The sequence below is a fragment of the Podarcis pityusensis genome (genome assembly GCF_964106645.2).
Source record: "Podarcis pityusensis genome assembly, chromosome: 17".
NCBI classification, from domain to species: domain Eukaryota; kingdom Metazoa; phylum Chordata; class Lepidosauria; order Squamata; family Lacertidae; genus Podarcis; species Podarcis pityusensis.
In genome coordinates this window covers 31,491,235-31,515,396 of record NC_138042.1, presented here as the reverse complement: position 1 = coordinate 31,515,396, position 24,162 = coordinate 31,491,235, and the positions used below count along the sequence as shown (strand labels likewise).

General features: G+C 43.8%; 1 protein-coding gene and 1 long non-coding RNA gene across 2 annotated transcripts in view; one reads left to right on the top strand and one right to left on the bottom strand.

Moving 5' to 3' along the window:
• LOC308466188 (neuronal acetylcholine receptor subunit alpha-7-like) overlaps positions 1-24,162 on the bottom strand; it is a 109,498-nt gene that overhangs the window by 20,579 nt on the left and 64,757 nt on the right. The window contains exons 4-8 of the mRNA XM_080986872.1: positions 23,792-23,901; positions 21,748-21,827; positions 18,091-18,258; positions 14,162-14,356; positions 12,763-12,849 (exon numbers count right to left, since the gene is read on the bottom strand). Of these exons, the coding sequence (XP_080842998.1) occupies positions 12,763-12,849; positions 14,162-14,356; positions 18,091-18,258; positions 21,748-21,827; positions 23,792-23,901 (640 nt within the window). The remainder of the gene's footprint in view (positions 1-12,762; positions 12,850-14,161; positions 14,357-18,090; positions 18,259-21,747; positions 21,828-23,791; positions 23,902-24,162) is intronic.
• On the top strand, positions 5,414-16,767 carry LOC308466321. The gene is made up of 4 exons (XR_013980747.1): positions 5,414-5,543; positions 12,704-12,878; positions 14,183-14,288; positions 15,913-16,767. It is a non-coding gene; the product is annotated as an uncharacterized lncRNA (long non-coding RNA).

Sequence of the window (24,162 nt, the reverse complement as noted above, 5' to 3'; positions counted from 1 at the left end):
GCAGCCGCGTGCCGGGGCTTCTCCCTTTTGGCTCCATGTGTTTTATTATTCAACAATTGGGGGTGGGGGGCTCGGGGCCTTGACTCACAAGAAGCAGAAAGACCCTCAGGCCATTTTAAGGCTGCACTGCAGCTGTGAAGCTGGAGCAGCAACAAAATACTTGCATGGTGTAAAAGATGAGGATTAATCGGACTGAGATGTTGCAATAGGAGGACTGTTAGGTTGTGCTGAAAAGCCACTTCTGAGCTGGAGAGGAGGTGGGGTTGTGGGCTTCCGCCCTCCCCCACGTGCGTGGGGGCTGGCTCACAGCCCCCGCGAGACTGAGGGAATCCTCGGCTGCGTCATCTCCCTTGCCAGCCAATCGGCTGGCCCGGGAGGCGTGGCCTGCGCTATTTAGGGCCGGCGCGGCTGAGGATTTTCCTCTTTTGTCGCTCTAGCTGCTCCGGTTTCCCACCCCTCCCACCCTTTAGGTTTGGCTCTCTGACATTGCTATGGACTTCGGTTGGTTGCCGTCAAGGGGCCTGGTAGGATTTTTTTCCACTTGGCAAATTGGCTCCAGCCATTTGGTTTTTCGCCTACCTCGTAGCAAACTGTCACAACTTCCTCGGCGTTGGCAGTTAGGCATTGGTAAGGGTATTGTTATGCAGATGAGAGGGGGGAGGAAGCGCCATCACCTTCCCCCCATATCGAAGGGTAGTCCGGTAAAGGATTCCGGGGGGCGTTACCCTGTCCGAAGCCTATGGAGGTGTGGGCCTAAGGCACGCCCCTGAGCGGTGACTCCGGGGGAGATCCTAGTTGATGTGCATCAGCAGGACTCCTCCTACTGGCGGTTAACCCTTCCTGGACTTCAAGCAATCAGGCTGAAGCCGGATAGTCGATAGGACAAATGCCTAAGTCAATACCGCTCAATTCCTGTAACCAATAAAGTTGTGGCCAATTTTCGCCCATTAACCTAAAATGCTGGTGTCGTGTGTCTTTATTTCCGATGGGGGAGGCGGGAACTCGCCACGCAACCAACCCCACAAAATCCCAGTTAAACCTACTGATCTCATCAGAAAGAAAGAAAAAGCTTTTGAACAAACCCTCCTAGGTGGAAAAGCCCTTAGGCAGCAGAACGTGGTGGGAGCTCAGAGACAGCAGAGTGCACTTCAGACTCCGGGGATCACATTTTTAATGTTCCCTTATGCTTTAACCAAAACAAACCTATCTGCAAACAGAAAATTAGCAGAGCAGGAAAAATGCTGGCCTAAAATGCACTGCCCTGATAAACTAGCTTTCTACTCACGGTTGACTTGGTTTTTAAACACAGTAAAATGTTCAGAGTGGTGCACTCTACCACCTCCGAAGTCTTCCAGCTCATTATTCTGCATGAGAACATCTTAACTAGAGTTTCCAAAGTAATAGGTACTCTCGGGGCATCTCTATTAATAAGGAACAGAGCTGCAGTATAGGGGCACATGCGGCATATGCCTAGGTACTGAAATCCTGCCGTGGGAGCAAAAGGATGCAGTCCAAATTACCTTTGGGCATGCTTCCCCATCATATTATTCTGCAAAAAGGAGTTCAGCAGTTTGAGTGAACGTCTGGCAATTACAAGCCGAAACGGAATGTAAACTCTGGTCCTTGGTGCACTCTTTGAAAGTCAAACAGCTAGGTAAATGCATGATGCATTGCAAATGTGCAGAAAGCAAAAATAAAACAAGCCAGTCTGTGCATGCATTTCCTGCAGTTGGTGGTTGCGTATGAAGAGGTGATCTGAAGCATCAGTCTGTGGGATAGCTCAGTTGGTAGAGCATAAGGTTCTTCATCTCAAGGCCGTGGGTTCAAGCCCCACGTTGGGCAAAACGTTCCCTTCTTTTCAGGGGGTATGACTAGATGACCCTCATGGTCTCTGCCAACTGTACAATTTTATGATTCTAAACTCTGGAACTGCACCAGGCGTGAGGAACTTTTGTCCCCCCCCCCCCCCAGACGTTGCTTAACTGTAACCCATCAGTCCTTGTCCTGCTTGCAAACTTCCCAAGAGGGGTCTGTAAGGCTACTATGAGAACAGTTTGCTGGACTGGATGGGTCTTTGTCCTGATCTAGCCGGGCTCTTGTTATTTATTTACATTTGTTTTATTTATAAAATAATTATTTATATTGCCCTCTCCCAAAATATCAGGGGAGGGTACAGCAATCTTTATTAAAAACACACACACAAAAAAACCTTTCTTGCCTGCTCCAGAAAATTATAGCAACTGCATAGACCTGCCAGCATAAGAAATATTCAAGAGATGTATGAAGAGCAAAAGGAAGCTTTCTGGGTCATGTGACCAGCATGACTAAACTGCTTCTGGCACAACGGGACACCGTGACGGAAACCAGAGCGCACGGAAGCGCAGTTTACCTTCCTGCCGTAACGGTACCTATTTATCTACTCACACTTGTATGCTTTTGAATTGTTAGGTTGGCTGGAGCTGAGTCAGAGCAATGGGAGCTCACTCTGTTGCGGGGATTCGAAACCACCAACCTTTTGATTTGTAAGCCCAGGAGGCTCAGTGTTTTAGACCACAGCACCACCTGTTCATGGGCGGTATATGGGCAGCCAATAAAGAGGTTTTAGCAGAGGCATCAGGTGCTGTTAGCTGTCTGCACTCTTCAACAGTCTTGCCGCGCATTGCATTCTTTGCTGGCTTGAACTGCCTAAGGGCAGCCCCGCATAAAGCTCATTTCAGTAATCCAAGTTTATATTGTCTTCTATTCATGCAAACACCTCAGGAGTTTGCAAAGCTGCTACTAAGCTTGCGGACAGGCCAGGGTCATGTAGGAAAGGGGTACCTCTACCTGCCAAGGTGATGAGAAAGAGTATACATGGCCACCCTGTTCTATGCATCAGCGGTGACTTGAAAAGGTAAACTGCACAGGGACCGCTGTCATATGAATTTACAATAAGATTCTGCACCTTGTGAGGAGAGGAGACAGAGAAGGGATTGGGGAACCAAATATATATGTCTTATGAAAGTATATATCTTCACCCAAAGTAGCAGAATCTATGCTCTGGCAATCTTGTCTCCTTGGCCTAGTTCCTGCTCAGGTGGTAAATGTGGATCCAGGCTGTACAGATTCAGCCTGCAGGGGACGGGTTCACATGATTCAACCCTCCCCTCTGCAGCAACAACGATGGTAAAAAATATATATCCTAAAGATAGAAGCACATGGAGCTGCACCAGGCAGGCTAGTTCTAGTCTAGCCTGCAGACTAAGATATAGTGACACAGAAAATCAAGGGACCAGAAAAAGTTCTCTCCCCAGCTCAACACTTTCCTTGCTGAAGCAAAGAGACAAAGGAAACTGAAGGGGTGGAGGTTTCAGTGGCAGCGGCAGCAGAACAAGGGTGAGCGGAAGACGGGAGATGCAGGAAGAGATGAGTCTTATTTTCCCTGCCTCCAGCCAACACCACTCATGGTACATCTTGTAAAATAATAAAAAATGTACCACTCTAAGTGTCAGGCAGACACAGGTCTGCTAGTCCCCCTCAGGTAGTTTTTGTCGTGAAGTGTCATGCAGCAAAAGATTAGCCCAAGTGTGTTTTCTGTGGCTGAGGTTTTTGTCCTCAGTCATCATGGAAGAAATAGAGGGGGAAATGTACGCATACAATAAGCCTTATGAACATTTAACATTATAAGTTTGGGGTGCAGTGCCAGGATAAGTAATAATTATTCCGAAGGTACAACTCAAGTTACTTCTGTACTTTCTCTCATGAGGCAAACAGCCTTGAGGAATAAATTTCTACTGGGGGAAAGTCCCACCCAGCACCACAACGCTGACTGGATTTTCTACCATTCTGATACGGCCATTAAACTTTTCTTAAAAGCAGGAGAACTGATTTGGCCCTTAAATGCTGGACCTTGCAAAGATTCCAGAAGGTTAGGTGGCAAATCTAGCTCAGAGCCTTGTGGCACTAACTGATTTATAGCAGCACAATAAATCTGTAATAAATCTCTGCGTCTTTAATTAACAATAATAAATCTGTTAGTCTTTACTGTGCACAATACCCCCAAGCTTTTAAAATGTTTTAATATGCATTGTGTTTTATATTAATTAGTTTTATATTACTAGAAAATGAACTAAACTTTTTTAAAAAAAGAAAAACCCAACAACTTGTTGGTGTTCTTAACAGCAAAGATGGCATCTTCCTCCCATGTTAAGACAAGTGTGAATTTGTCTGAGCTGAAACTATTCGCATTCCCCCATCCCACCATTTTGCTGAATGTTGGAAAACACCTCCTTTCTTACTATGGTGATTATTATTTTTTAAAATATTATCTACTAGTCCTTTACATTTTCCTTCCATGCTTTTAGTTCTCAGGTGATTTCCTTTGCTCTCAGTAGTGTTAACCTATAGCCAAATCTGTTTATTTTATGGGATCGTGCATGTATCTAACTGCAGAAGAAAGGAGGAACAGGAACAGAGGAAAACCAAAACATGGAAACGTATGTCTGAAAGGTGAATGTTCACACAGAATCATTTCCAGGAAATACAGTTTTCAGTGACATATAACTATATTAGAAGTGAAAAACCAAAACCAACAAATATTTGGTATAGCTTTACACAGATATGATCATTTCTGGATCATCAACACTGAAAGTATTGCATCATTGGTAGGTTCCAGTTTGCAATGTACTTCTGAACCATTTGCACAAGTGCAAGAGACTACAGCGAGTGCTGTTCACATTGACTCGCTGCCCGTAAAGTGAAGGAAGAAACACACATTATCATTAAGCTGTGTGTACCAAAAACTGGCTAATGAACGCTTCAGCATCATCTTAAGTGATGGTTGGCCAAGAGTTTGGGCACAGCCTCAGACATGATTTCAAAGACTAAAGCTGAGCCATTAGAGATGAGCCAAATCTAGTCATTTCCAGTGAAGATTTTTGGCAGTGCCAAACATGTACCGTAATTCCCTTCTGGGCATTCTTAGCCCTCTTTGCAGACATGTTCGTTTATTCATTTACATTGCCCACATTTACCCACAGTGATGCCATGATGCAGTGAAATCTGATTACCTTTGCCGCTTTAAGATGTCTCTCTATTAGCCGTAAATAATCCCTGATTAGGTGGGATTATCTACATGACTAAGGCAGGAAGGAGAAAGAAGCAGCAAGCAGAGGGGAAATTGTGCCAGGCAGGGTTGAGAGAGGAGGATATTCACAACAAGTATTGAGGGGTGTGGGTGTTTGTTTGTGTAGGGGGCTCTATCCCACCCAAAACTGGCTCCAAATGAAAAGTGAGCCTGCTTTTTCTTACAGTACAGCAAAGGTCTCTGCACGGAGAAGAAGAAGAAGAAGAAGAAGAAGAAGAAGAAGAAGAAGAAGAAGGAGGAGGAGGAGGAGGAGGAGGAGGAGGAGGAGAAGAAAAAGAGGAGGAGGAGGAGGAGGAGGAGGAGGAGGAGGAGGAGGAGGAGTTTGGATTTGATATCCCGCTTTATCACTACCCTAAGGAGTCTCAAAGCGGCTAACATTCTCCTTTCCCTTCCTCCCCGACAACAAACACTCTGTGAGGTGAGTGGGGCTGAGAGACTTCAGAGAAGTGTGACTAGCCCAAGGTCGCCCAGCAGCTGCACGTGGAGGAGTGGGGACGTGAACCCGGTTCCCCAGATTACGAGACTACTGCTCTTAACCACTACACCACACTGGTACAGCACACTACACTACACTACACCACACCACACTAGAGGCCTTATCGCACACAGGAAAGGGGTCTGCATGGTAATGGGATGGTGGCTATGCCATAAGTTCCTCTTGGAATTGTAGTTATTTGTCAAACTCTGCTCATTCTTCACAAACACAAAAAACACCTCAGTTTCCCACAGAGAATTAAAATGTCAAGTACCACCATATTACCCCTTAGCCACATAATTAGTCTTCTTCGGACAAATTTGATCTCTACACATAAACTAACCAGCATTTTTCCTACCACCTTGTGGCAGGGGGAGGGGGGGGCTGTGAAACCTAGGCTAGTGATAACTTACCCAACTGCATATTCATAAACAAGGGACCTTACAAAACCCCCAGCAAGCTTCCAGTACACACACACTCTCTTCCTCACAAGGAAACTGACTCTGAAAAGCTGCCCCGGAACTTACTTCCGCTTAGAGGCGAGGAAGTGTGCAACCATCTTAGAAGAAATCAGGCATTCAAAGAACAATTGGACAGGTTGCCTTTGTTCTTGCATAATCTGGGTCTCTGCAAGGGCTGGGCTCCCCTGTCAGGCCTTGGTGGACCAGTCCAGCTCCCCAAGGCATTGCAGTAGAACAAGCCACATCTGATTACAGCTGACTGAACCAGGCCCTGTCCAAACCATTGTGCTTTCAGTTCCATGAATATGTTTTGTGAAGGGACTTTTAAATATAAATGGGACTTTTAAATATATAAGGGACTTTTAAATATAAATGAAGCTGGTCTCCCAGATTTGTCTTTCTATCCATTTCTTGGCACATGAATCTGCAAATAGTACCAACATCAGCTTGGATCAAGAGGAGGAATTCAACGCCATACTCTTCTGGTTGTTCCCTCAGTGCAGGCGCTTCCGCTTGCCACATGAAAAAGTCCCCCTTCTTCTCCTTCTGTGTGCTGTTCTCCTGAGCCCCACAAAGCAAATTTCAGGGGCACAACGGTGGAAGAAAAGGGGAAAGCCCGTTGCACTTGAGGGTGTGCCTGCATGGGCTTCCACTAGCGGGATCAGTTAGCTGATTCCAGCCAATAATTTTTATCTTTCCATATATGTTCTTTTTTTCCAACAAAAGGAGGAATTTTCACCCAATGCATCTCCAGACTGATACCTCGATTTACATAAATGCACACTGGTTAGGGTCCAATGGATTTATCTAAAAGGGGGCTCGTGCACCATTTCTTCACATTCCTTTTTCTTTATTTTGTTTAGCTACCTAAAATATTTAGCACACTGCCACTCCTCAGTTCATGATGTAACAATACTGGGGGGTGGGGGAATCTAACATTTAGGTTTGAAACAACAGGTCCACAATAGGAAATCACTTTAGTAAAACTCTGCAGCCAAAATAGTAGATCTTAACATCCAGAATACCCTACAGAATAAACATGATTTGTATCCTCTTCAGAAAGAGACAAGGAAGAAGAAACGAAAGAAGGAGGGACATTCTGGAGCCTGGGGGCGTTATCCGTCTGACTTTTCATAGTGAAGACATTCAGAGCAGGGTTTGTGGCTGGCACAGGAGATCATGTAGGGAGAAGTGATGTCTAAAGTTATGTGGGACTGAGGCAGTGAAGAGATTTCAAGTCAAGCACTATAGCACCTTTATACTAATACACTGGCTTAATTGGCTATTATGTGCTCCAAAGGGCACGGAGCTTGCATCAGGGAGCAGATGTATATTTTATATATATGGTGATAAAATCAACATTTAAAGAGCGGAATTTAAGACAGGCACTTCCAATCATTGTCTGTGCAAACATTCCAGCTTGCCAGATGAAATGATACTACCTTCTTTCCCTCTGCATACTGTAGTGGAGGTTATCCTGACATCCCCCTAAGCTAATTTTTGGGGGGAATGGGGGCACATGGTGGGAGAAGAGAGAGGGAAAGCCCCATTGTGCACACAGAAGGCCTTGTGCAGGGCTCCCACTGACAGGACCTGTTAGCTGTGTTTAAATGAGCCAGACCTTTCTCCAACCTGGATTCAATTTGTGATTATGCCAGAGTGGGATGTTGCTGTTCAGTGAAATGACCCCCACCCTGGAAAAGTCTATTGGCCTTCCTGGTGTAACAGCCATGTGTTCCTCTAGGCTAGATGCCTTCCTGATGGCTGCTGTGAGCCTCCCAGGTATGGGAGACATTTCAGCAGGGAGACAAGCCGGAGAAAGGAACAAAGTACATTTGACCTAGATGGCTGCTTTGCGAGATGCATTTCAAATACATTCGATATGCTCTAATTGTTCAGGCATTACAGATTTTTCTGCAGTTATCTAAAGCATTAATGAGGCTTTTTGAGATACTTTGTCTAAAGAGGCCGTTGGATGGCCCTGGGAAAGAGCTAAAACACTGTGGTTGTGAACTGGGCCCACAACTTTGTTTTGAGATGCTTTCTGAATGACTAAGTCACCAATCCATCCTTTTGAATGCCAGATTAGAAGACAGTCATACCTTGGTTCTTGAACAGAATGCATTCCAGGACTCCATTCGACTCCCGGAACTGTTCGAAAACCAAGACGCGGCTTCCGATTGGCTGCAGGAGTGTCCGGCAGCCAACCGGAAGCCATGGAAGCCGCGTTGGACGTTCAGCTTCTGAAAATTGTTCGAAAACCGGAACACTCAGTTGTAGTTTTCGATCATTCAGGAGCCGAAATGTATGAGTTCCAAGGCGTTCAGCAACTAAGGTACGACTGTGTTAGAAGCCAGTTCACTTCACAGTGGATATTTAAATATCTTCAATATTGCCTTATTGTGTATACTCTAGTGAATTCCTGTTGATTTGAGATGTGCTGAGTTCTTCTACACAATCCACTTTTCAGAAAGGATCATACTCTTAATACTACTACTACTACTACTACTAATAATAATAATAATAATATTTCCAAATAACATTTCCAAATGCTTTTTTCCTGCTTTCTTAGATAATTCTGAATTAATTCCAAGAGGTTCAGAATCATTGAGATGGGGCTCTCCCCATTTCTTCACCTCCTTCCATTTTGTTTCATTTACCAATGCTGTGAAAAAGAGTCTAATTATATTGTAAGTTTCTTTAGGAAGAGAAAAAGATGTTTTAAAAATGAAAGTGAAAATACTTCGGGAATGTGTACATGATTTGATTTAACCATTTTCATTATCTTTGAATTCAAAGAAAATTTTATACAGATGGACTGCATTTGGACACAATGGTAAACCATAGTTTAGCATTACAGTGGTACCTCAGGTTACATATGCTTCAGGTTACAGATGCTTCAGGTTACAGACTCCGCTAACCCAGAAATAGTACCTCGGGTTAAGAACTTTGCTTCAGGATGAGAACAGAAATCGTGCAGCGGCAGCGCAGTGGCAGCGGCAGGCCCCATTAGCTAAAATCATACCTCGGGTTAAAAACGGACCTCCAGAACGAATTAAGTACTTAACCCGAGGTACCACTGTATGAAAATGAGCCTCAGGGAATCTGGCTTGCAGGGAGTGCTTCCACTCCACTGAGCACAAGGAGATTAGAAGTTTCCACTTCTGTTTTAGATTCAGCATGCAGTGTCTAAACCATAAACTGTAGTTAATCTTAACTTGAAAAAAGCTAGCCTCAGAAACCATGGTTTGAAGTTGGCTTATTTCAGCTAAGCATAGCTAAGGTTAAGCACATCATGGCTATGTTTGGATGATCAAATCTTGGCTTAATTATAACTCTCATGCAGCTAGGAAGTTGCAGCTAACTGTAGCTTCCCGTTTCTACTGAACTGGGAAACTACGGTTAGTAGCTTCTAAGTAAGCTAGGATATAAAGCCATGATTTAAAATTGACTGATTATCCTAGATAGTTTGGAAGCCATCCATCATGGTTCTTCAGTTCAAACATAATAGGGAGCTATGGTTCACTGTGGCTTCCCAGTTTATTTCCCCGCTTCTATGAAAGGAGAAGCAAAACAGTTCCATGTGGGTGTGTGACACTTGTTTATATAGTGGCTTGTTAAACTGAGATTTCATCTTCTGAAATCTCAAGTTCAAATTACCGTATTTTTCGCTCTATAAGACGCACCAGACCACAAGACGCACCTAGTTTTTGGAGGAGGAAAACAAGAAACAAAATATTCTGAATCTCAGAAGCCAGAACAGCAAGAGGGATCGCTGCGCAGTGAAAGCAACAATCCCTCTTGCTGTTCTGGCTTCTGGGATAGCTGCACAGCCTGCACACACTCTATAAGACGCACACACATTTCCCCTTACTTTTTAGGAGGGAAAAAGTGAGTCTTATAGAGCAAAAAATACGGTACATGGCAAGTCAAGCTAAAATGTGAGAATTTCCAAACGCCTCCTTGTGGTCAGGCCAGAGGAGAAGAGTTTGCATGTGAGCCCAAGGCTCACTGTAGTTCTGTTACATCCCAACCAGCCTATGATATCTCACACCACAAAGAAATTACAAAAAAGAATTCTAACTGCTGGGGATAAATGCTAATTTAATTCTTATTTGATGTAAATGGTCTTTGGTGGAAACATCTGGGGCAGAAGTATAACTGACTTTATAATGAGAGCGGTTAAGATAAGACTTGATCCTTTTTGCAGTTCGGTTGGTTAAAAAACTGCACCCTGCTATATGTAAACATAAGAGCCTTATTAAAAAATCTGTTAGTGGCAGCAAAGGTTTTTACACACCACAGGAAATATAATGAGCCATTGCACCCTACGAGGCGGCTGAGGAAAGCATTTGCAGTGGACAGAATGCACAAATTAATCTGAATTAACGTAGCTTTTTACAGAGAAGCGGAAATTGCAATGAACTTTGCAGAGATGTGTCCTTAAGAAAAATAACACTGGGAGAATTACTGTACGTATTCTCAGTTAATGAAACCTCTGTTGGGTGCTGTACAGTTTTAATAATACAATAATTAATAATTAATGGAGAAGGAAAAAAAACACAGGAAGAGAAATAAGGAGGAAGAGGAAGAGGAGGAGAAGAAAGAGGAAAGGAACCTGTAATGTTAGCCTTAGAGACAAAAGCATCCTTCATCATAGCTGTCAACTTTTCCCTTTTCTTGCGAGGAATCCTATTCGGAATAAGGGAATTTCCCTTAAGAAAAGGGAAACGTTGACAGCTATGTCCTTCATATGCACTATATCAAGGCAGCCAGATATCACTCTCATCGGAATGAAGTTCTTCCCACCCTTTACTTCAGAGATGTTTGCTGGCGAAGGTACTGAAAATTTAATCATTAATATAAAAGGGATTAAATCTTCCATTGGAAAAAGGGGGGAGGGAAAATACTTAGTCACATTCAGGAGTTTGTCTAAATATCTCCCCAATTTGGGTGTATGTGTGAGGGGATTGGGATGGCTTAGGATCCTTAGTAGATCCAAGCCACTTTCCATAATGCTCCAGAACATCCCCTTTATGACTCTTCTACCAGCAGAGCGCCAACATCAGCTGAACCAAAACTTCAGAGGAGCTGCTGTGGCAGATGGGAGAGGGAAGCTCCAATATTAGACCTCCCTCTCTGGTCCAATCTACAGTATTTGTGTGTTTTTACATTTTGGCAGAAGCCCCCCAGAGTGGCTGGGGCAACCCAGTCAGATGTGTGGCATATAAATAATAAAATTCTTATTTTTCTCCAGAGACACCCTCCCAGGAATCACAGCATTGCAACTTCAGCAATGCTCTGAAGTCTCCGTCCGAAGTACTGGTTTCAACATTCAAGTTACCACTCTGTGTAACAGTTTTTCCAGAACTGACCAAGTGGGTGAAAACTTAACCTTAGAATAAAAAATAAAAAATAAAAAAAAATATTTATACCCTGCCCTCTTCAGCCAAGACTGGGCTCAGGGCAGCTAACACCCGATATAAAAACAAATTGATTGAAATACAACTTAAAAAACAAGATTAAAATACAACATTAAAACATTAAAATGCAGCCTCATTTCAGTGGAAACTCAAATCAACAACTTTTTTTGGGATGAAAACATCAAGTCTTCACCAAGGCTAACTATCCAAACTGGTCCTACATGGGCCAGAAAAAAGACAGGGAAGTCCCCAAATAGGAGTTCCATCACAGGAGGAGAAAGGAAAAAAGAAAGAGGGGGAGGGAATCAAATTGATTCCAAGCCAAAGGCCAGGCGGAACAACTCTGTCTTACAGACCCTGCGGAAAGAAATCAGATCCTGCAGGGCCCTGGTCTCATGAGACAGAGAGTTCCACCAGGCTGGAGCCAGTGTTGAAAAGGCCCTGGCTCTGGTTGATAATAATAATAATAATAATAATAATAATAATAATAATTTATTATTTATACCCCGCCCATCTGGCTGGGCCTCCCCAGCCACTCTGGGCAGCTTCCAACAAAATATTAAAATACTGTAATACATCAAACATTAAAAGCTTCCCTAATCTGACTTCCTTAGGGCCCGGGACCTCTAGGGTGTTGCTATTTATGGACCTTAAGGTCCTCTGTGGGGAATACCGGGAGAGGCGTGGGGCATACTGGGAGAGGCGTGGGGCATACTGGGAGAGGCGTGGGGCATACTGGGAGAGGCGTGGGGCATACTGGGAGAGGCGTGGGGCATACTGGGAGAGGTGGTCCCATAGGTATGAGGGTCCTACAAGCACTGCAGGAAAGGATGAGGTTTGTGCCATGAACGAATATTCTCACAAAGACTAATAAAATGGTGCTAACAAACATTACTCGTCATTGCCTTCACCCCATTTATTTTCAAGGTTACCCACTTGTCCATGTCTATTGCACTCACTTCTGCCCCACTGACAGCCCCATCTTCCTTCTTTTCCCCCTTCACACAGCCTTCTCACCTTCAGGCATTTTCCCCCTTCATGAGCAGCCAGGAGAACCGCTATTTACAGAAGACGTGACAAGCGATCTGGGGTGTGTGTAGCCCCCCCAAACCGTAATGGCTCCCTCCTCCCTCCTTCATGCGCTAAATAAAGTGAAGACGTTTTCAAGTCTCATTCGTTTCAGCTGGAGAACTAAGGCCATGCTTGTCTCCCTCCAGAGAAACCAAGGGCACTTGCAAATTTGGCTGGGTTGTGAGGCGCCAGCACCCATCGACATACCTATCAAGGGGACGGAATCTGAGGTGGCAGGCATGATCTCAGCAACAAGCAGCATGAAAACCGTGAGAGACAGGAGGACCGTAATACCTGCAATCAAATTGCGAAGGTGACAAAAGGTGAGGCAAGATCTGAATGCTTTCTGTTTCAAAGATTATGAACAGTGAGCGTGTTCCTTTGATTAGGCATGCAATTAAACATTACATATTGATCTCAGAACGTCAACTCGGGAGACCCTAATAAATCAAGGGTGCAGAGAAATATATGTTGCTAGGTCCAGCAGAACTACAGCTGTTTCACACATTGCAGTACATGCAATGCCCATTCTGCCAGTGTCATCCTGGCTCCTTTCTTAACCTGCATTTTCCTTACTTTTGAGTAGGTCGGCCACATGTCATACTTAACAGAAGACAGTCTTCTATTTTGAGGCGCTTCTATTTGAAGGCATCTACTTGAGGGCTGTCCAGTCCATGTCTTGTTTAAAGATGAGGAACTATTTAAAAAATGTAGATCAGGGATCTTGAAGTTGCCCATCAACAGTTGAGCACACCTGCACAGCAGACCGGGCAGGTGCACAAGTCAACTGTTGCCTTCCCCACTATGGTGACATGTGCTGTCCTTCTGTTTCAACCAGAGTTTCCCAAACTTGGGTCCTCCAGCTGTTTTTGGACTACAATTTCCATCATCCTTGACCACTGGTCCTGCTAGCTAGGGATGATGGGAGTTGTAGTCCAGTAACCTCTGGAGATCCAAGTTTGGGAAACCCTGGATTAAACCATAGCGATTTATGTGTATATATACCAGGCATAGGCAAACTCTGGCCCTCCAGATGTTTGGGACTACAATTCCCATCATCCCTGACCGCTGGTCCTGTTAGCTAGGGATGATGGGAATTGTAGTCCCAAACATCTGGAGGACCGGAGTTTGCCCATGCCTGATATATACCTATAACCACATGCGGCTGTTATACAAATTGGTGTCCTCTTGTTGTAGTGATGCATAACTAGCCAGCCTAGTTCTGAGAGGGTGACACTGGCATGAGAAGCACCCTTCCCGTGCAGTTTCTCAGTGGTTTCCACACTTCTCAGGCAGCACAAGAACAAGTCTTGGGGAGGTAAACTGAGATGGTAGGAATTTAAAGCCGAACCACCATCAGCTATAAAGCTGGGGTGGCCATATTTTTGAATGCTCCCCCGCATGTAAAAAAAACCTAGAACACCAGGCAGTTGATTGTGCTAAACTTTTCTCTCAGATGCGCGGGGTGTTTCAAAACCCAAACAAACATGTTAACTCTTCAAAAATATGAATGCCTGCATTCTAAAGCGGTACACTCTAGAATCCTACCACCACTGTGTCCCACTTCTGTCAATGTGTGGAGTAGCTCTAAATTCTCAGCTCTTACCCAAGGATATTTTCTCTCCAGAGTCAGCTGGCAGCAAGAAAACAAGCAACGCTAAGCCTGATATGAGGACGCATGGAATCAATAAGTTCAATCCATAGTAGAGGGTGCGGCGGCGCATTGTCACGGTGTAAGTCACATCTGGATATGGCTCCTTACAGCACTCATAGTACAACTCATTCCTTTTACCTGGGACACCTGCAAAGAAGCAAATTTGAAGTAAGAAATGAGGAGAAATACGCTGCATTCTTACAGCCTTTGGCTGCGTTAGTAGGTCTATGGTCTGGCTCCTCAATCCCCACTCTCATTTTCCAATAATGTAGGCCATGGATTAGGGTCACAGCTCATCAGCAAAACATCTGTTTTGCATGCAGAAGGTACCAGGTGTCTCCAAGGAAAGACTCCACGTCTGAAATTCCAGGGAACCACTGCCAGTCCATGTAGAGAATACTGACCTACAAGGACTCAGTGTAAAGCAGCTGCATATGTTTTTAATTGGGTTCAATCCAGATGTCACACCAAGTCATGCTTTGCCAACCATAGATGTGGTATGAACTGATAAATCATGCTTTCTGCTCAGGCAGCAAATCAGAATTACAGTGGTACCTTGGTTCTCGAACGTAATCCATTCTGGAAGTCCGTTCGACTTCCAAAACGTTCCAGAACCAAGGCATGGCTTCCGATTGGCGCAGGTGCCCCAGAAATAATAGCCAACAGCCACATCGGATGTTCGGCTTCTGAAAAGTTTTCGAAAACCGGAACACTTGCTTCCGGGTTTTCGGTGTTCGGGAGCCGATTAGTTTGTCAAGTAAGCTGTTCAAGAACCAACGTTCCACTGTATTGTGGCTATAGCCATGGCTGAAGCCACTAGGCCTTAGAGACATAATCAAAGGGGAAATGACATCACGGAAGCAGCTCTCACTGGGGATTCCCTAACATACCCTCCCTCCTGCCAATTGCCTGTCTGTAGCCCTGGCCTTGTAATTACTTCTCTTAGGTGCCAACTCAAAAGCAATTGACGTCACCGGCACTAGCCAATGCAGGCAGACTTCTGCAGTGTCCATGGCCAGAGCATGAGCAAGCAATCCCCAGATCCCAGCTGGCTACTTTCCCATATGGCAGATGGTTGCAGCTGAGAGAACAGGGCTTGCCTGAATCCCGTTTAAATTTGCTCCTCCAGGCATCCTTCCTCTATTACAGGAATGCCGGGCGTCCAAATTGTTTGGATGACTTTGAAGGCTTTGCCTTCTAGCTGTGCCTTAATGCCTCTTCTCTACTTATTCTCAATAACTCTCGAGGACGTAATAATTCTTAGCATCTCGGGAAATAAGGTGAGAAAGCAAAGCCTGCCGATAGATATTTAGTTCTCTCCTGGGGCTAATGCAACTCTCTACGCATTTCATTTTGTACACATACTGAAAAATCCATACAAATCTATTATCCAGCCTAGGGCGGGGGTGGGGTTGGAATTTGGTGAAAAACACGCCATATGATAATCGTCAACATTTCCAAAGAACTGTCATAAGAAATACAGCATCCATCCCTCCTCTGGCAAATGTCATTATAGGACTATAACATCTAATTGCCCATTCTTTAAGCTCTCCATCAGATTCAAGCAACAATCAATGGTTATTATAATGTCCAGCGTGATGGCTTGCACTTTTCAAGCTGTTTAACAGCACAGCAGAGCTGAAATGATTTATACCTTTTTTTTTGTTTTAGCATACAACAGATGTTACTTCTGTTTTCCATAGATTCCCTGGCACCTCTCTTGAAAACGTTGGTTCATTTTCGGCAGGGCTGTGGATTGGCCAAGCAAGCCTTAAAGGGGCATGCCTGGAGAGTCTTGCAAGCCTTGGCTGGGTTTGCCGGGCAGCCTGAGCACAAACCCTAAAAGGGCAGGTCTGGGGAAGCTCAGAGTGCTGTGCCTTTAAAACAACATCTGCTGGAAGAAGCTGCCCTGTTTTGGAGGCCACCTTCCCAAAACGCCAGCCATCGAGGTGAAAATAAAGAATGACGAATGCTCAAACTCCCTTGGCAGGAGCGAGATCTCATAAAATGAGATGTTCCTTTCTTTATCTGAGCTGGTGGCAGCAGCACTGATGATGAGTGCAGGAACAACATTCTGGACTTTTGTTGTCCCTCAAAAAAAGGCCTTTCTAGTGGATGCCCTGTGTGCTGCTGCTGCTGGCAGCTTTCCTGACTAGGCCTTGACATCCAACAGGCTCCCCCAGCTCCCCACGAGCACTTTGTAGCTCTGCAGAATGTGGGCTTCCAGACCTCTCCAAACCTGGAGGTGGAGAGAGGCTGTGGCGCACGAGGCACCCGGCCACAGCAGTCCCTGCCCCCCTCCAAGGTGGAGGCTTTAGAGATGGGTAGAAGCTGGGCTGGGTTGCACCAGTAGATCTCCTGGTGATGTGCACTAGATCAGCAAGGTTTGCTGACTCCCAGTTGTACATCATCAGCGGCAACAAAATGACTCTCCCCCAAACCCCCGAAATCAGAAGGCTAAGCAGAGGTTGGCTTCTGTGCAAGAGGACTGTGAGATCAGCTCAGCTCTCATACGTATTCAGAGGCACCCTGCTCTTTAATTCTAACTGTCATGGTTTTTTTGCACCTGGCTCCAGCTGGTGGTCTAGTTAAAGAAGAAAACAACGTAGATCAGACAACAAGCCTGAAGTCTGTCCACTGCTGCGGATTACTGGGAGGCAGAGGACGAGGCAGTGTTAGGGTGAGGCTGATGCGGCGCAAACACATCAGCAGAGCCCATCTGGTGGATGTTCACCACATTGACCTTGCCGCCATTTCTCAATCCTGGTAAGCCGCAGAGGCATTGGGGATGGGAGATCAGGTATGTGTTAGAATTCCTGCTCTATGATTGCAGTCATGGTGTTGTTGTCTTTCACATGTTGGTATCTGTTTTGACTCCACAGAGTGGGAAGTGATGAAGACAGGATGTTTGTGTTACTGTGTTCCGTGAAGTGGGACTTTTGTCCTTTGTTCTTTTTCTCTTTGCTGTCTGATGCTAGAGAGAGAGGGAGCCATGTTGCAGTGCTCCGTGTGTGTTTATATGTAAATAGATTAGCCAAAATGCTGAGTTGCTGAGGTCTGTCACGCAAGCCATGCGCAAACTCTGTGGATCCCTAAGTGTGCACGTGTCGGTTGACATCGGTTGCTGTGATGTTCAGGCAGAAAAAGGTTTTGAAGCTCCCGAAAGATCGACGAGGAGGGAGGGAACATGCCAGTCAGGCATGTGTCTCTGCCAGGGTCCTACTCGAGTGTAGGCTGAACTCCTGACAGTATGCACCTCCACTTCTTGCTATTGGAGCAACCACTTTGGGGTGCTTTTGGTATCTCTGTTCCAAATAAGAGGCATGCCCAGAGTAAAAAGGAAAAGGTAAAGGGACCCCTGACCATTAGGTCCAGTCATGGCCGACTCTGGGGTTGCGGTGCTCATCTCGCTTTACTGGCTGAGGGAGCCGGCATACAGCTTCCGGGTCATGTGGCCAGCGTGACTAAGCCGCTTCTGGAGAACCAGAGCAGCGCACGGAAACGCCGTTTACCTTCCCACCGGAGCGGTACCTATTTATCTACTTGCACTTTGACATGCTTTTGAACTGCTAGGTGGGCAGGACCAGAGACCGAGCAACGGGAGCTCACCCCGTCGCGGGGATTCGAACCGCTGACCTTCTGATCGGCAAGTCCTAGGCTCTGTGGTTTAACCCACAGCGCCACCCACATCCCTTTAGCAACACACAAAGAGAGCATGAATGTCTGCTGAGTGTTGCTAAGCATATGCTCAGAGTGAAGCATGCCCCTGCTTGCAATTTTAATTTGGAGTGGGGGAAGACAGTGTTCCTCCATTAACAGAAGTTTAGGGAAGACTGGATTAGATTCACTTGTCTTAGGTTCGTTTAATAAAGCCAACTTACCCACTAAATCCCATTCTCCGTTGGATATGTAATTGGAAATATCAGCTTCGAGCATCTGCAGATCAAGCAGCCAGCCATTGTGTGTCCAGGAGCCAAACTTCAAATCGCATTTCTGCACATCAAAAGGAAACCAGCGGACATCAATGTAACATGTGCTCTTCAAGATGCCTGTAAGTAATTAGAAACAGGCATGTAAATGTTTCTAAAGGGGGAAAGCAGTGAGATCTTAAAGGCAAGAGAGGAAGGGGAATGAAATTGCAGTCATATCCACCTGTTATCAAGAGTTCAAGGGAGAAGACAGCTTTGAAATGCATTCCAAATTGATCTGCTAACAAACGGTGCCTATAATTCTGCGTTTCAGTCATGGTCTTCAGAGGACCATCTGATGAAAAAGCTGATTGAAAATAATAACTGGCGCCTCACAGTTAAGCTGCATGGAGCTTAAGCCTCCAAGAAACAGATCTCAGGTGCTTTAGCTGCATTGCATCTACTTTAGGGGCTGTGTGGTGTATCAAACCACCGCAAACAAAACGGAGAGCAACAGCAGAATTGCTAGTTGTGGCCATCATCCATACTGTTAAGCAGATGTTCTTAATTGTAGTAATGTTTCATGCTTCCCACTTCACTAGGAGGTAGGAAATGTCAAGATGGGCAGCTTTGTGAGGAGAGACTCCTTCATGCTATTACAGACTTGGGCCAGGTTATCTTAAAGAGTACCTCCTCCCATAGATGCCACCTGAACCTTAAGATCCTCTTCAAAGGACCTTCTCCTTTTGCCTCCTCCAAGTCAGCTGAAGCAATTATCAAGTACAGAGCCTTTTTTGGTAGTGGCACCATTCCTACTGAATGACATTCCAGAGATTCTTGCCTGGCCCAACTCACCTGACCCTGCTTTATATATGATTGAAGCAGATCCTGATTAAACACCCACGAATTGGGCATGATCACATGCACTTTGATCAGCTGTGAAAATTGCAACCTGCTCGTAGTCTAGCTAAGTTCCATGGATTATACTACTTTTGCAAACTTCTGTTTACTGCATATCACCAAACGTTCTACAAGTCTGTTTCAAATTACAACTGCAATGCTTCTTCAACAAAAAACGACAACAAAGACACTTTGGAACGTGTGCTGACATTCATAAAAGAGCATATAATGGCCATATATTCCCTTGGAATTGATTTCATTTTCTTATAACTTGCTCTCCAGTAAAAACCCGACATCCCCCCCCCTTTGTCTTTGATTTACTTTGCTTTTCTCGAGGGGCTGTCTGCTCTGGCATAAATGATTCATGTGACACTAGTCGAAAGCTATGTAAGGGATTAATATTTATCACGTATTATTTGTCATCTAATTATTTCATGTTCCGCCAGTTAAAATCAGAAGCAGAAAGGAGAGAATAACAAAATGCCTCAAAGGTGCTGTTTGTTGTGCAACCTGCGGTGGTGGACAATTAGCTTGTTTTTGTTAGACAGCCAAGTTTTATTAGCTGTTTTGAATGTGCAGAGACTCGATTATGTTACATGCTAGTGACAGTTGGCCTTTCATCACTTGATTGGCAGGCGGAAGAGAGGTAGGCTAAGCAGCTAGGGACATCCTGGTCTGGTTCCTGGCTTCTTCCTTTCCCACTTCTGAGGTGTCTCCTCCCTCAAGCAATGGTGGCAACTTGGCTGAAGGGTCTAGAAGTGGAGGGAAGTCTCTCCTACCCCTGCCCTGACTCTCAGGCTGCAGACACACCCAGTGCCAGATTTACGTATAAGCTAAACAAGCTATAGCTTAGGGCCCCAAAAAATTTAAAGGGGGAAAAATCTGGATGTACATTTCCAAAACATAAGATAAAAAACAAATAAATTAGAACCTACATACAGCAACAGTGTTTTGTGTTGTGTAGGCTCCTATGATGTAAGTAATGGGCCCCGCCTGCTCCCTAAAATATCACATATTTTGTTATGTGCAAATGGCTTTAGATGCCTATTAGGTCCATAAATTGCCATATAGCATATATTCAACACAAAAAAACAGTGACAATTTGTTGTTGACAACGGACAGCTGGACATATAAAGGGCCCCATTACCTTCAGTAGCTTAGGGCCTCATCAAACCTAAATCCGGCCCTGTACACACCATGCATTGAAGCAAATGTCTTCCCTCGGAAGGATCCTGCAAACTGTAGTTGACTCCTCACAGAGCTGCTGTGCCCAGTCTCTTTTAACAATCTACAGTTTCCAGGATTCGCTGGCGGGAAGACAAGGGCCCACAGTGATCAAAGAGTGCTTTATGAATGGCGTGTAATTATCTGAGATGGAACAACAGCTTGCCTTAGCCCAACAGAGGAGGCACGGTAGTGGCTCAAGAAACCAACTCCTTTAAAGAGATCAACTCCAATTTGGTCAAAAAACAGAAGAGCAAGGAGTTTGTAAGAGGCTTGTTCTTTGAACTTCTACACTCTCCCAAATGTCACTTTGGCTTTCAGTACAACTTTTTCCTCAAGTAAGTTTAGCGACAGCCCCGCACAGCATATTTATACTCTAGATTGCAATGACAGAATCATCCCCATACATGTTTTCATACGTGGCATATTCACCTCATCTGGTTATCAGAATCACAAAAAGGAACTTCCGAGTGTTAGGTACTTGTCAAGACCTGTCTTTCCTAATACTCTCTCTTTTTTATATACTTTTCAAATTTATACATTTCATTAATTTTACAATCCATTTACCATTTCAAAACTTGACATCCTTCCCCCTCTTTCTGCGGTTCCTTAAATTTATTTTTTCCACATCTTCTGCAAATCCAAATTCATTTAATTTACTCATTTAATTACCTACTGTAAATATATACTCTTATAAAACTTCAGGTTATTACAATAATCCTGCTAATGTTTTAATCTGTTTACAATTTATCTGTAAATATTCAATAAACCATTTCCATTCTTTTATAAAGAGTTTGTTATCTTAATTTCTTATTCTTCCAGTAAGTTTTGCCATTTCTGCATATTCCGTAAGTTTTTGTATCCATTCTTCCTTTGCTGGGACTTCTGCTTCTTTCCATTTTGGGGCAAGTAACATTCTTGCTGCTGTAGTAGCATACATGAATAGGTTTCTATACAACTTAGGTAGTTATGTCTCTATAATTCCCAAAAGAAAAGCTTCTGGGTTTTTTATATATATAAAAGTTATTTTGAACACCTTTTTCAATTCATTATATTTCATTTCCCAGTAAGTTTTACCCTTACTACAAGACTACCACATATGATAAAAAGAACCTTCTTTCTCTTTACATTTCCAACATTTGTTTGATTTAGATTTATACATTTTTGCCAATTTACTTGGTATTAGATACCAACAAGATATCATTTTCATATAATTTTCTCTTAAACCATAACACACTGTAAATTTTATGTCCAGATTTCACAATTGTTCCCATGCTTCCATATCTATATTATGACCTATATCTTTTGCCCAGTGTATCATTGAGGATTTTACTTGCTCATCCTTTGTCATTTGTAATACTCTCAGGCACGAACTTCATTAAAGGTTTGTGCAGTTTTAATTAAAGCATATACTAACAATACAGTTTCGTTTAAGCCTTCTAATCCACAGTCATATATATGAATTCCTGATCCAGGGGATAACTCAATATATGAAAAGCCTCTTACCTGGAGGGATATACTGGCAAGATCCCGTATAGTTCACTAGAACATTTGTATGAAACGTTGCATCAAATCTCTCGTCTGCACTACAAAAGACAGCAGAAAAGGTACGTGGGGTGTTGTTTACATTTGCATTTGTTGCAATGTAAGAGATGCAAAACATTGTAAAAGATGATCCTGTTGTTTTTAGTAAGACTTTAAACTGATTGAAGATCTCTGTCGCCATTTTTGTTTTTTTAATGTTTTCCAGTAGAAATATTGGAATAAATAACTCAAAATCATTGGCTACAGGAGGATAAGTCAGTGCTGAGAATGACACAATACAGGCTGAACTCTGATCCTTTAAAAATGCATGATCAGCTGTAATTACTTCTTCCACCCTACAAACAGATATATACAGTATATATTTATTAATTGCAGGCCACTCATGTAGAATTAAGATTTTATGCATTTTCACATGGTGAATCTGAATTGCACTTCCCCCAAGTGATTAACAATGGGGTTATGACCAAAAATCAAAAAGAAGACCAACGTGGCTGTTCTAAATAGCAATAAAATCCAGATCTATATGCCAGAATCATGGCAGAAACAGCCAATATAAAGCAATTTAAAAAACAAATCCTCTCCCCTCCAAAATTTGTCTTAGAACCATAGAACTGTAGAGTTGGAAGGGACTATGAGGGTCATCTAGTCCAACCCCCTGCAATGCAGGAATCTTTTGCCCAATGTGGGACTCAAACCTACGACCCTGAGTTTAAGAGTCTAGTGCTCTACCAACTGAGCTATCTTGCAGCAGCCATCTTTGTTTAGGGAAGAGGCTCTGCTCAGAAGGCTCAAATTTGGTACAAAGCATCAACTGCATTAAACTGCCCTTGCTTCAAAAGGCACTTGATTAAACACTGAGGTTTTTAAACCTCAAGTCCCCCTTCAATTCGGTGCAGCTGTTATGTTACTATACAAAGGGACATTCAGTTTCGGCACCTGAAATACACAAAAATCCAACCTTCAAATCTAATTCTACTCACACAGCCTACAAACAAGAAGAACCAATTTGCCTACCACTGGTGATGGCTAAAATTGTTTCAGACAGGTACTAGAAGCAGTACTTTTAAAGATTTCCTGTTTAAAGTTTAAAAATTGCCACAAAGAAAGACAAGTCAGCAGCCACTGTATATAAGAAAATGGAGCTATAACCCCCTTTTATATTGGTTGCCACTTGGTATTGCTTGAGCTTCTACTTTTTTAGATCAATAATTTTGTACTGTTATATTAACAATGGCTTCTCTATAACTCACTTTGGGAGTCTAAGGACTGGAGGGGAGAATAGCAATGCTTTAAGTAATAAATGAATAAATACAATGGGCTCTAATCCTGACAAGGCTTCTATGACGTTGACTTGGTTTGCCAGTGTTAGGTCTTGTGCCATTTGCCCGATACCACATCCTCCAACATTACTTTTATTCTACAACGAAGCTTAAGAGCTGGACTCCAATTGAAGGATCGTAAGTTGGAGGGCTAAAAAGGTAAAGGGACCCCTGACCACTAGGTCCAGTCGTGACCGACTCTGGGATTGCGGCGGTCATCTCGCTTTATTGTCCAAGGAAGCCGGCGTACAGCTTCCGGGTCATGTGGCCAGCAGGACTAAGCCGCTTCTGGCGAACCAGAGCAGTGCATGGAAACGCCGTTTACCTTCCCACCAGAGCGGTACCTATTTATCTACTTGCACTTTGACATGCTTTCGAACTGTTTAGTCAACCCAATAAATGAACATTTTGGGGAAACAGGGTGGTTCTCAGCCAAATTACACATGGCAATGAAAATGTAAAATTCCAGTTGCCGCAGTGTGTTGGATGCAAAACCACTAAGCCTCCTCCTCCTTCCACTCAGTTTGATTTCCTTTGATTTGTAAAAGAACAAGGCTCATCACATTGTGCTATCTGATCACACATTCTTGCGTAATTGCAATTATGACTTAATAGAGCTATGTCAATTTCCATCTGTTCCTCAACTGCTCGGGTTTTTAAAACAGCCTCAAACATGCCTTCCTTACCTGTTGTACAGAAGAATGTCTGGCACCCAAATCTGATCAGATGGGAATCTTAAATTCTGAACACCTGGATATTCATACTGATCCCATGACAAATACGTGTCCATCCAGGACTATGGAAAAAGATGGTTTTGCAATTAAAGATCATAGATGCTGGAAAATCTGCTATCAAAAATAATTAGTACAATATGAATAATGCCAACGATAGAAGGCGAGGTTTATCATTGATGGGGCACAATGGTACTCCCTCTTCTAAATTTTCTTTCGCAGATTCTCCTCGGCAGTGATCTCAAGTCCCTCCTTCATCTGCCATGCCTTTGCCTGCCCTTCCTCCCTCTAGGGCCAGAATATGGCAGCCAACAGCAGAATATTTC